Below are 13375 nucleotides of genomic sequence, written 5' to 3' on the forward strand. Positions count from 1 at the left end.
GTATACGTTGGATTGGAGTAGCAAAACTGATCAAACTGACTGACTACACGGAAAACAAAACATAGGTTTTGAACATTTTTCAAGATTACCAAGGTTGTGTTCCAATGGTGAGTTTTCACCGAGGGGTGCGACACATCTAGGTTGTAGCAATTTCATCGTGAATTTCACCAATCTTATAAAAATCTTTTCATCTGTTCTCACCTGTGCCATCTCACACTTCTCGCATTTTTACATCTACTCGCACATCTACTTGCACCGCCTGCACCTAATCGCATCTCTCCGCAAACGAACGAACAAAACAGCAAAGCAACAAAAGAAAGCAATGTCAAATTTGTGTTTGTTTATGTTTTGGTGTCTCAGGTTTTGATGGTTTCGCATCATAGCTTCTGCGGTTTCTGCTGTATTAATTTTCCGATTAAAACATGAAAGGAGGTGTATTTGTGCTGTTTTTGCATATTTGCTTAGTCATGTTATTTATTTCAACTGCAGTTCTGCATTTGTGTACGCACAGGTGCGTAAAAACAGCGATTTTTATTCTAATGTTTTTGGTACGCATAGAAGCTAGAACAAACAATTACTTCAATACATGTATTGATAACATCGGGACAATGTTACAACATGATTGCGACCAAGTAATTCTCGTCCATTCCAGGTATTTCAATCCCATCTGACTTTCACTAAGACAATCTTATTTTTCTTCGGACAACCACCGCAACCTTAAACGCGGTTATTGTCTGTAATCAAGGACGATGTGGCAAGCAATTTGAAATTTGGATGTTGAACCTTATTTTTTTTATCGGCCACCAACATCTGATACACTTATATTTATCTTCAAGAGACGAAATATGAATCAATATAATATTCGAACAGTAACGCAATTGTGACTTAAAACATCAACTTCACCTAACTCTGCTCGTACTGCATCTATAAAATGTTAGGTCTTCATAAGCTGGAGGGATTGATTGCATCTTCGGATGGGTCCGAACTGGAAGCGCTAATCATGATTTCAATACCAAACCGGAGGTCATCGGATTCTGTAAAAAGTGTGGATTTTGTTTGGAATGTACAAGTTGTCTGTCTAGTTTGAGAAAGAATTTAATGTATGTAATACTCTCGACTAGCCAGACTGTCTCGGATCAGCGGAATCTACTGGTTTAGGTTGGTTACAATCTGGTCGAAAATTTTGCTCTGATTACCAACGTGCTAGTAAACTTCTATCAGCTTATGAATGAATGTCTGTAATAATAAACTCGTATCGAGATCCAAGACAAACATTTGTATGTTGTTGTGATTCGATGATAGAGGTCGTTCATATCGAAGAGGTTCACTAGGCTAATGTAAATCTTTCATATTTTTATATTGAAAATATCCAGCCAGTATCCGGTCGTCATGAGAATGTAGCAAATTGTTCGGGTGTAATACATGGGCCAACATCCTAAAAAAATGTGAATAACCAGTCCGGCTGCTGTGGAGTTGTTCTGCAGATCTCTAGTCACATTATAATAGTGATCAAACTCGCCGAACTATTCTGCATCAAGTCTGGTAGCCTTACGTAAAAGTCTTCTGGAATATTCTCTTTTAAAAATAAGCGTAACGTCATTTTTGTTCAGATGAATGCACTGAACCATGCATGTCTTGTAGAATACGCACAGCTTGACGCAACTAAAATGTAAATAAGTATATTATCAATTACCCTCTACAAGCAAACCCTTCAATACAATTATATATTCAAAAATAATTTAGAAATTCGGAAATATTATCATGCATGGGCAGCAGCTGTTGCTGATCAATCAAATCCTTTCGGTATTGTCAATAATGACCAAATAACACATGAACCACACCTCGATCAAATCCATAGCTTCTTGTTGACAACAACTTCCACCGGTTTTGACTCTTCCAAAATCATCTCACTGAGTAGTTTTTCTAGCAGATTCTCGGAGGTGGTAGTCTTTTGTATTGCAAACAAATTCTTTAACGTCGAGTGCATTTATCTGGCGATCCATCATCTTGATCAGTTTCTCTAAAGTGAAGATTAAGAATTACCATACAATTCACTGGTTAATCTTACCAACCAGCAGAAACTGTCCTGTTTTTCGACGAACAACTGAACGTATTTCTCCTGCAGTAATTCCTCCAAAGCAAACTCATAGGCAGACAACATTTCACTGATCCAAACTGTAGACGAACCAGCTAAGGGCTGAAATTCTCTCTAAAAAAGCAAAAAAAAAAAACTGATGCAAACTCGGACAAGGTCGGAGCGATTATTCGTATTCTTGCAGAATCTCCGAGAACTGCTAAAAGCGATGATTAATCTCAAAAGTGATCAACAGTGGATCCGATAATAACATTAATCACTGCTGATACCTCTTTAAATTACAAGTATATCGCGTAATATGATAAAATAATAATTTTTCACTTCACACTCACACCCTTCTCGCAACATCCAGATTACTGTGTTGATATCAAAATTTTAAAATCCACTTCTATCTTTTGCATCTTTTCCAACCTGGAAAAGTAGATGCAGCGAAAACGAAAGCGAAAGGTGGGGAGAAATATGACAAAATTACACTGATCCAAAAAAGGACATTTATCGTGGCTGCTATCTACATGGCATTTTAGATGTGTCGACTCCCTCGATTTTCACTTTAATTTGACAGATGTAAAAATTTCAAATAAATCTGCTATTCCAACAGACTTATTCCTGACCGATCAGGAATCAATCTTGACAAACACCTTCTCAAAAATCGGACAATCAACAGGGATTTCGAACACTGTAATTTATTTTCGAAGTATAAAGTTTAAGTAAAAATTCACCTAAAGGGTGATACGGTCAAAATTTGGTCAAGGGAAAACGCGTGTAAATCGGTGAAATCGTTTATTTAAAAAATCAAATTAAATTTCTTTTTCAAGTTCAATTAGTATAAAATTCAGGCTTTTGCAAATCCGAATTGCCGGGCCTTACGCTTGACCCCTGCCATCAGATTTTGTACAGCCACCTTGTCCACCTTCTTCGCCGCAGAAAGCCAGTTTGCCTTGAACTGCTGCTCGCCCTTAGCAGTTTTTTTGGTCTTCTTTAGGTTCCGCTTGACAATAGCCCAGTATTTCTCAATTGGGCGGAGCTCTGGCGTGTTGGGAGGGTTCTTGTCCTTGGGAACCACCTGCACGTTGTTGGCGGCGTACCACTCCATGGCCTTTTTACCGTAATGGCAAGATGCCAAATCCGGCCAAAACAGTACGGAACAACCGTGTTTCTTCAGGAAAGGCAGCAGACGTTTATTCAAACACTCTTTCACGTAAATTTCTTGGTTGACAGTCCCGGAAGCTATGAAAATGCTGCTTTTCAAGCCACAGGTACAGATGGCTTGCCAAACCAGATATTTCTTTGCGAACTTTGACAGTTTCATGTGCTTGAAAACATCTGCTACCTTTCCCGTTCCTTTTGCCGTATAAAACTCCTGTCCCGGAAGCTGCTTGTAGTCGGCTTTGACGTAGGTTTCGTCGTCCATTACCACGCAGTCAAACTTCGTCAGCATCGTCGTGTACAGCCTCCGGGATCGCGCTTTGGCCGTCGTATTTTGTTTATCATCGCGATTTGGAGTCACTACCTTCTTGTAAGTCGATAGTCCGGCTCGTTTTTTGGCTCGATGCACGGTTGTAGACGATACACCCAGCTTATTTGCGGCATCTCAAAGAGAGAGGTTAGGGTTTCGCTTGAAACTACCGGCAACTCTCTTTGTCGTCTCAGCGGCTTCCGGTTTTCGATTTCTCCCCGATCCAGACTTCCTGGCTGTCGACAAACGTTCCCCAAACACTTTAATTACATTTGTAACGGTTGATTTGGCAACTTTTAGCGATTTTGCCAACTTTGCGTGCGAGTAGCTCGGATTTTCGCGATGCGCGAGCAAAATTTTGATACGCTGCTCTTCTTGCTTGGACGGCATTTTGACAACTGAAGAGTGAATTCCAAAATCAAAATAGGAGCAACATTCTACACACACACACCTTCAAAATGAGGGGTGTTCAGGTTTTTTAAATGCAAAATTGAAAGAAATACGTCAAGTTGATATTGACCAAATTTTGACCGTATCACCCTTTAATGGAACACCTTAAAATCTGTGATTCTCGGTAGGAAAAGTAAAAAATCGGTAGTTTTGAACCTTTCGTCTGTGAATCGGTAGGCATCCCAAAAATCGGTAGGACTACCGATAAATCGGAAGGTCTGGCCACCCTGCGCGTGGCACACATCGAGAGTGGCCTGCTTTTGTCGACAGCCGAGTGAACACTGAGCCTTGTTATATGTTATTCAGAATATGACCATATCAGTAAACTCAGATCACATGTTTCCAAGGTTCATTGAACAACATCGCAAGGCTTTTAGTAGAAGCAAGGCGAGACATTGAGCAATAAATTTGATAAGTTTGACACTGTTTTGCAATCGAAATTATCTGAATAATACACTATTATTGACTACAGCAACAATTGCGTATTACTCACGCAAATTATTTCGGGTGGAGATGGAGAATTGTCGCTTCTTTCGCTTAACTTCATTTGTTGTTGACTTGCCATCTTCGCGAGTAATGTTTGTCATGAGAGTTTTGAAATTTGCTTCCAAAAGCAAAACTAATCAAATTCAATGGATGAGAACAGTGGTGCCGATTCAAAAGATAATCATTTTGATTTAAAGATGTTATACAGTACATATTTTTCAACGACAAATCACTTTGTTTCAAAACGCAAATAACTTGAAAATCAATGATAAATCACTTCGATTCGTAGTGCCGCATAACAGACTGAGTCAAGTGCAAGAGCATTTGAATTAGATGTGATAACTTTTTACCGTGTATGAATAGACCATACTCGCGTGAACAGAGACGTGGCTCATCGCACCAACCGAACAATAGATCAGCGCGATCAAGGTCATACCAGGATACCTGTAAACAAGCACCATAAACTGTCAAAAGAGTCCGATTAAATAGGTCTGGGAATGATCTATTCACGAAAAATAAAAAAAATCAACGATCTTAGAATGCATCTTTGTGGGACGCCTGAAAAGACCCGTTTAATTAGAACAGCACACTCCGACTGGACAGATAACAACGCAGCGCAAGATCAATTGGGTTCCTTAATTTTGAAAAAAATATCGGTTTTTTACATCACCTGAAAGAGCTTCGCTTTCTGAGCACAACGATATTTACTTCAAAATAATAACTTCACTGTTTGACACTAAACTAACAAATTGACAGCTCGCTCCCATACAAAGTCCCATCGAGGAGCAATAAGATGGTGATTTTTACCAATGTAGCACTTATTTAAAATAGTTCCAGTGTTCCAGTGGTATTCAGATCAGAGCGTACATTGATTCTCCAGCACAATTGCTCCCACTATTCTCGGCTTCAGCTCCAGATCATCAGCTCAGATCTAGAGATGGGCTCCCAAGCTGTTCTATAGACCCGATTCATTAAAGTCAGCTGATGACCCGCGCGTCATTTTTAGGAACCGCAGCTCATCAGCTCACTGATATCATAAGTCTAATGGTGTATTCAGATCAGAGCGTGCATTAGCGGAGCGGAACAGAAATTGCGTTAGAATGAGAGAGACAACTAGTACTTCTCTCCCTGTCATACATTCGCAAAATCTCGCCCCGCGCGTGAAATATCGCTCAGGACGGAATCTACTTTGATTCTCCAGCACAATTGCACCCACTATTCTCGGTTTCAGCTACAGATCATCAGCTCAGATCTAGAGATGGGCTCCCAAGCTGTTCTTTAGACCCGATCAGCTCACTGATATCATAAGTCTAATGGTGTATTCAGATCTGAGCGTGCAGAATTTGCGTTGGAATGAGAGAGACAACTAGTATTTCTCTACCTCTCATACATTCGCAAAATCTCGCCTCGCGCGTGAAATATCGCTCAGGACGGAATTCACCTTGATTCTCCAGCACAATTGCTCCACTATTCTCGGCTTCAGCTCAGATCTAGAGATGGGCTCCCGAGCTGTTCTATAGGCCCAACTCACTAAAGCTGGGTTTAGACAGGGCAAGTCAATTGATCAAGTCACTTGAATTCAACTGACTTGAACGCGAATTGAACGTGTAAACCATGCCATTCAATTGACTTGATCAACTCGCTTGAATTAAAAAAAAGTTGAACCAGGCTCAACTTTTCAAGCCAATTGAATTCAACTGAGTTGATCATTTGACTTGCCTAGTCTAAACCCAGCTTAGGAACCGCAGCTCATCAGCTCACTGATATCATAAGTCTAATGGTGTATTCAGATCTGAACGTGCATTGGCGGAGCGGAGCTCTCTCTATTCTCGCATTCAGCTCCAGATCATCAGCTCAGATCCGGATCCGGAGCTGAATCGTGAAGAATCGAGAGAAAAAAAGATCCGAAGAGCTGGACGGGTCCGAGAGCTGTCACCTCAGTGAATCATTCGAGCCGATTAGGATTGGGCGATCTTCAGAGAAAGATCGATCTTGACGTATCGATCTTATATTTGGCTCTAGAATCGATACACTGAATAAATCGGTACCAAAGAATCGATCTTTGGTAGATCGATCTTATGGTTTTTATTTTAATTGACCTTTCTGACGTTTATAACTCGCACACTTGCGTAATCCCATTTTCAAGTGCTTAGTTTGCTATCCTCACTTTCGCTCAAGCCAAAAATGGTGGTTTGTTATTGTTATCCTCACTTTTGGAATATACGCTTGTTTATGTTGGTACCCCAAGAATTATGTTAACGTGTTAACGTGACGTTGACGTTATATTCGTTAAATTTACCTCGCAGTCTGGGGTGAAAGTAAATCGTTTTTTTGATGTAAATAAAATTACAAAATTTAACACCTATTGTTTCTTGAAGATCGAAATGATCGAAAGAAGAGATCGATTTTTTCGATCTTTTAAAGCAAACTCGATCCGAAAAATCTAAAATCGGGATGAAAAAGATCGATCTTCCAAAGATCGATCCAAGATCGCCGAATCCTAGAGCCGATGATTCGGATCCCGAGATGAGCTGCTAAGCTGGAGAGATGCATTTAGCTTTTCGGTTATTTGCTTTCGTGCGGATCTTCCGCTCCCCCAGAGAATGATGGGAGGAGAGGTGAGAGCACATATGCTGGAGGAATAACATCAGCCATAAGAGCTGGGTACGTAAATACATTGGATAATACCAGTAGAAATTTAACACCGTGTAACACATGTCCATATGTCTCTCTCTCTCCCATAAAGCTGCTTGGAAGTTTGCTTTTATCGTTGATGCTACCGGTCAGTAGGTACATTTTGAATTACGCGCGCATCTTGGTTTACGCGGTGACTGTTCAATGCGTAAAGGAGCAATGCGTGATTTTTTGAAAAAATCCGCTATATGTGACGGATTGAATGGTTTAGATTTGTGATAACAGTGTGCTGATGAGCTGCGGCTCATAAAAAAATGATCCGCGGGTCATCAGCTCACTTTAGTGAATCGGGTCTTTAGAACAGCTCGGGAGCGGATCACCCATCTCTAATCTGCACCCAGATCACCGAGGTCCGTAAAATTTTACTGGGTTTCTCAACAGCTGATAAAGTCGATGAAATTTCAAATGACCGTTACACGTAAGAAGCCAATACAATCCAATTTTTTTTATCATTAAATGGAGTTAACTGAACAAAGTATGTACATGTTCGGAATATATTTTTGAATGTTTAAATTTTTGACTGATAGTTAAAGTTAAACTGAACAGTTCCATAGTTAAAAAATACCGACAGCGAGGTCTGAATTAGTGCGTACACACTGGGGAGTTTTGAGAACGCATGATACGGTCATTGAAGTATGTGTTAACCAGTGATGGCAAAAATCAAAAAAATAAAAAATCAGGAACGGCCGAAAATCACTGCTGATCTTGAGATCAGCAAAATCACAAACAGAAAATAACGGCTGATTTTATCTTAGCTGATCTTGAGAGTAGCAAAATCACACAGCAGAACATCAAGGCTGATTTTAACCTTAGCTGATTTTGAGGTAACAAAACACCAAACGGTAAATCAATAGCTTGGTATTACAGTCAAAGCAAAAAACCGACATCCACCGCCATTTTGGAATCCAAAGTGGCGGACCAAAATCCAATTTGGCGGCCCCCGGACAGGGAATATGCATCTAAACCCATGCAATATGGGTATCTACGGAATTGGGCTCGATGAGGGGAAGTGGAAAGTTGATATTCGCCGCCATTTTGGAATCCAATATGGCGAACCAAAATCCAATTTGGCGGTCCCCGGACAGGGAATATGCATCTAAACCCATGCAATATGGGTATCTAGGGAATTGGGCTCGATGAGGGGAAGTGGAAAGTTGACATCCGCCGCTATTTTGGAATTCATGATGGTGGACCAAAATCCAATAACAACAAAACACCAAACGGTAAATCAATAGCTTGCTATTACAGTCAAAGTAAAAAACTGACATCCCCCACCATTTTTGAATCCAAGATGGCGGACCAAAATCCAATTTGGCGGCTCCTGGACAAGGAATATGCATCTAAGCCCATGCAAAATGGGTATCTACCGAATGGGCTCGATAAGTGGAAGTGGAAAATTGACATACGCTTCCCCTCATCGAGCCCATTCCGTAGATAACCATATTGGATTTTGGTTCGCCATCTTGGATTTGTGGAAGCCATCTTGGGTTGAAATCCCCCATTTTGATTTCATCCGGAATGCTGACTTGAATTTCGGAAAACTCCAAACTCTAGAATTTAACATATCTTCTAATCCTATGATTTTCGATGATTTTGATCTTGGTTGATATTGATGCTGGTTGATTTTGGGAATCGAAAATCACGGCTGATATTGGTCGAAAATCACGTGTGATTTTCGTGGTGATGTTGGCTTGTGATACTGCTGCCTGTGATTTTTGGTGATATTGATCTTGAAAGATTGCTGATTTTGATTTTCTGATCTGGATTTTAGCCAACACTGGTGTTAACATTGCTGTCAGTGTTCGGAAAATCTATCTCAAATCTCATTAATTGAGCCTCCCTGAGAGAATAAACTCGCATGCGAATCTAGCAAACAAGTATCACGCTTGAGATTCTCATACATTTTCACGCATTCACAAGGAAACAAATCCGATTCCATTTTCATGAATAAAAAATCATGAAATCAAAAAACTTGCCATCCCATTAAATCGTAACAATGATTCATGATTTCGTCATGGAAATTCATGATTTCATAATGCAGTGAAATCAAGACCGCTACAAGCGTTACACGTACTTGGTAAACCGTGTTCATAAACCACACTACATAGGTATCTCTTATACGCCTTTTGTCTTCCCTCTTATACAAGTACTGATCTCAAGGTTCTTGGTTCGTCGTTCCAGTCTGATGCTTTATTTTATTATTTTTATATGTTTTGGTTAAAAGTTAAACCCATGAATTTAGCTCATGATTTCAACACGGATGATTCATGATTTCGGGAATGTTTGCTGCGTTACGAAAAAGTGAATATAATTCATGGTGTATTTTCATAACATACGCTGTGTGTCATTCTTATCATTTCTGAGATCGAATTTTTTGCCGTGCACACTCACATTCTAGTTTAAAACTCATTAAAATCGTTCAAATGTAAATTGATAGCGTGCTCAATACAATGAATAACACCAAAATGTTAACAATGACTTACATAGTTGGAGATGCTTAACATCAACTATCAGACTTAAAGTGGACATTTTATACGATCAATGAGGAGATGAAAGTATAGAGTGGATAGTTCCGTTAGAGTACGTCAGTGTGAAAATTGTTTATAGCGAGTAGAAAGCAAGCAAAGGTCAATTTTAAGGAAGGCACGAATCGGGTTGATCATCTTCTTTGCCAAACTTCCCTGTTGGGGGGAGGGATGGTAACGCGTATTTCCCCCCGGTACCATTGCCAAAAAGAGATGATCGCCGATTTGCTCACGTACCTTCGATGTGCGGAAACAGTTCTATCATAGAGGTAACTCTAAGACTAGTAGGTCCCGAAGAAACGTGCTCAACTTTTTGGCTCAGCTCTGGTACTATCTTCGGTCCCAAGCTAATCGATTCACCCCTCGAAACATAGGAAAAACCACTAACCCCTCATTTCATCTGTCAAACTTTCATATCGAATCAAAAGAAACATTGTGTAGTACTAGAATTTTGACTAGAATGGGGTACGTTAATCGTTTGCTTGGGACCAATAGGCTAGTCAAGTAGTGAGAAAATTTAAAATCGTTAGTTTCGTATTGATTGTTGGTTCTATCGATTGTTTCACACGCAAGTCGTCATCTGACGTAAGCATCTAGTCGATAGGTTTGGAAATTGCATCTATTGTTGCCTCTACCGCTGTATTCTAACGGAACTATCAACTCTATACTTTCATCTCCTCATCTATCGTATAAAATGACCACTTTAAGTCTGACATTTGACGTTAAGCATCTCCAACTATGTAAATTGTTAACTTCACGTATGGAGTAATACAAACATGATTAATTAACGTACATTTTTAAGATTTTTAAACTCGTGTTCATTTGAAAACTTATCAAAAATCCTAGCCTTTCTGAAATGGTTCAATGCAGTGGATTGTGGTCCTTGACCTAGTGATCGTCAGGGAAGAAAATCACCGAGACAGCTGGATAAGGCAAAACATTTACTAAATACGGAGTAATATGGATAGGGAATTATGCAGGCCAGTACCAAACCAGCTGAATTAACACAACAATCGACAATCACCAACGGCATAGTAATAAAAACGATCGGTCAACGATCAGCAACCGATCATCTATCGGTCTACGGAACATTCAGTGCATTCAAGCCACTTACCGAATTTGATGAGAATATTGCTGACAGCTCCAGGTCATCCGATGTCAGATTGCTGAAACGAAGCAGAGAAGGAAAATCACGTCAGTATAAATAAATCAGATCCAATTGATTCGGTAAAGCCTCATAAATTGTCACGGACCAAGGTCTGGCGATTGAAAGTGAGTTCCTGTGATTAGCTGTGAGTTGCAAGCAATAATAGTATGATGTTCCGTATGCGCATAATATTTAACGGGCTATTAACTTTCAATGTTCTCTTCGCTACGGACCGTTTATCACTTGTTTGGGTTTCTTGGCCAGTTTTTAACTCATCTGGATCAAAAAGCATCACCATTGCTTCCAGCAGCGAAAATCGTATTATTATTCAATTATCTTTTCGTCGATTTAATAACTCCAAATACCCCCAGTTGCGATCTGCATTCTATCCCGGATTAATATAATGACCTCTCATTACCCAGGGACCAACTACTTTTTATTGAATTCCACCATCGAGACCCGCACCATTAATTGAGCATTATCGTGCTGTAATCATGGAATTTAATTCAATCATCGCTCGTATGCTCGCGGCGAAACATTAAACTATGCACACATCCGTTGGCGTGGAGAATGACTTTTTAATTGATAACTTTTCCGCTACCGGATTGGTCGGTCGCATCGTCGCGACGTCAGTGAAAGCCCTCGCTCTGCAATTCCGTCAAAACGGGGGACGGAACACGTGTCACGACCATCGAAGAAAGATGACAGACACGCGAATTTCAGATGCAGAAAAAAATAATGTCGGTAATAAAACAAACAGTCTTGAATGTCTTGATCCTGCGCTCATCTTGTGTGCGGAGCGCGCGCGCGGGTGCTCAAGTCAATGTTAATTATAGCAGCTTGAACTCCATGACATTCCTCCGCAGTAGTTTAGAAATAAATTGCCGACGCGACGCCACCGTGTTGCGGCAGTGTGGTGGTCTTTCGCTATGGGCCTCCAATTTCTGCTTTCTCAGAGTTGAAATCAAAGCTACGGGCACATTGGCAACCTGCCTGCGGCTGCATGGAGGTGAGAGGGTGGCTCGTTCGCATGGCGTCATATTCGCTTGGAAGAGAAATGAAACATTCAGACAATTTGCGGACGATTTGCAAACGTTTATTGCGCGATAACTGCGCGAGCAAAAGTGTACCACTGATGAATCAATAGGTGGGTTTTCTGTGAATTTTTGGAAGAATAATAATAATAATTAAAAGAGACTGCTACTTGGAAATGCTAGCAATTCTTGGACATTTGAGTTGTGGGCATCGAATGAAATTAAATTTAACGACACATAACACCCGACGGTAAGTACAATACATACACTGGAGAAGTCTTCTCGTTGAACACAAAGTAAGCGTATCTATCAAGGGCAGGCCCAACAAGCCACCCTGAAAAAAAAAACAAAGTTGTAAATACTGAAGAAAGAAATACGGATCGGAACAATCGGCACAGACCTACGCGACGAAATAAGGACTACGATTGGAAACTCGGAACGTGGAACTGCAAATCGCTCGGCCTCCCGGGTTGCGATAGGTTAATCTATGACGAACTTCAACCACGCAACTTCGAAGTCGTAGCACTGCAGGAACTTTGCTGGACGGGTCAAAAGGTATGGAAAAGCGGGCATCGAGCGGCTACTTTCTACCAGAGCTGTGGCACCACCAACGAGCTGGGAACCGGCTTTGTAGTGCTGGGTAAGATGCGCCAACGCGTGATTGGTTGTCAGCCGATCAACGCGAGGATGTGGAAGTTGAGGATTAAGGGCCGTTACTTCAACTACAGTATCATCAACGTGCACTGCCCACACGAAGGGAGACCCGACGACGAGAAAGAAGCGTTCTTTGCGCAGCTGGAGCAGGTGTACGACGGCTGTTCGCAACGGGACGTCAAAATCGTCATCGGCGACATGAACGCTCAGGTAGGACGGGAGGCAATGTATAGACCGGCAATCGGGCCAAACAGCCTGCATGCCGTATCGAACGACAACGGCCAACGATGAGTGAACTTTACAGTCTCTCGGGGTATGGTAGTTCGAAGTACCTTTTTCCCCCGCAAGGACAAAGCTACCTGGAAATCACCTGACCAACACACAGAAAACCAAATCGATCACGTTCTAATCGACGGGAAATTCTTCTCCGACATTATCAACGTCCGCACGTACCGCGGTGCGAACATAGATTCGGACCACTACCTAGTTGCAGTATGCATGCGCTCGAAATTCTCGACGGTACATAACACACTTCGAAGTCGAACGCCGCGACCCAACATTGAGCAACTACGGGACGCCGGAGTTGCCCAGGACTACGCGCAGCAGCTGGAAGTTGCACTACCAACGGAAGAGCAGCTTGGCGCAGCTTTTCTTGAAGATGGCTGGAGGGACATCCGTTCAGCCATAGGTAGTACTGCTGCAGCGGCACTAGGTGCTGCTATCCCGGACCGAAGAAATGACTGGTTTGACCGAGATCGCTACGCGATGGAGCGATGGAAAGCCTGTACCGCGTAAACGACACAAGGAAGTTCTACGAGAAGCTAAATAGTTCGC

The 13375-nt window shown here is 41.4% G+C and overlaps 1 protein-coding gene across 2 annotated transcripts in view; it reads right to left on the bottom strand.

Annotated features, from left to right (window-relative positions):
* RhoGEF3 (Rho guanine nucleotide exchange factor 3) overlaps nt 1–13375 on the bottom strand; it is a 623028-nt gene that overhangs the window by 69153 nt on the left and 540500 nt on the right. For both annotated transcript variants that reach the window (XM_065237667.1, XM_065237666.1), the window contains one exon: nt 10821–10872. In XM_065237667.1, the coding sequence (XP_065093739.1) occupies nt 10821–10872 (52 nt within the window). The remainder of the gene's footprint in view (nt 1–10820; nt 10873–13375) is intronic.

The sequence above is a fragment of the Ochlerotatus camptorhynchus genome, unplaced genomic scaffold (genome assembly GCF_037179485.1).
Source record: "Ochlerotatus camptorhynchus isolate MF236.1 unplaced genomic scaffold, CSIRO-AGI_Acam_v1.1 ptg000639l, whole genome shotgun sequence".
NCBI lineage: Eukaryota > Metazoa > Arthropoda > Insecta > Diptera > Culicidae > Ochlerotatus > Ochlerotatus camptorhynchus.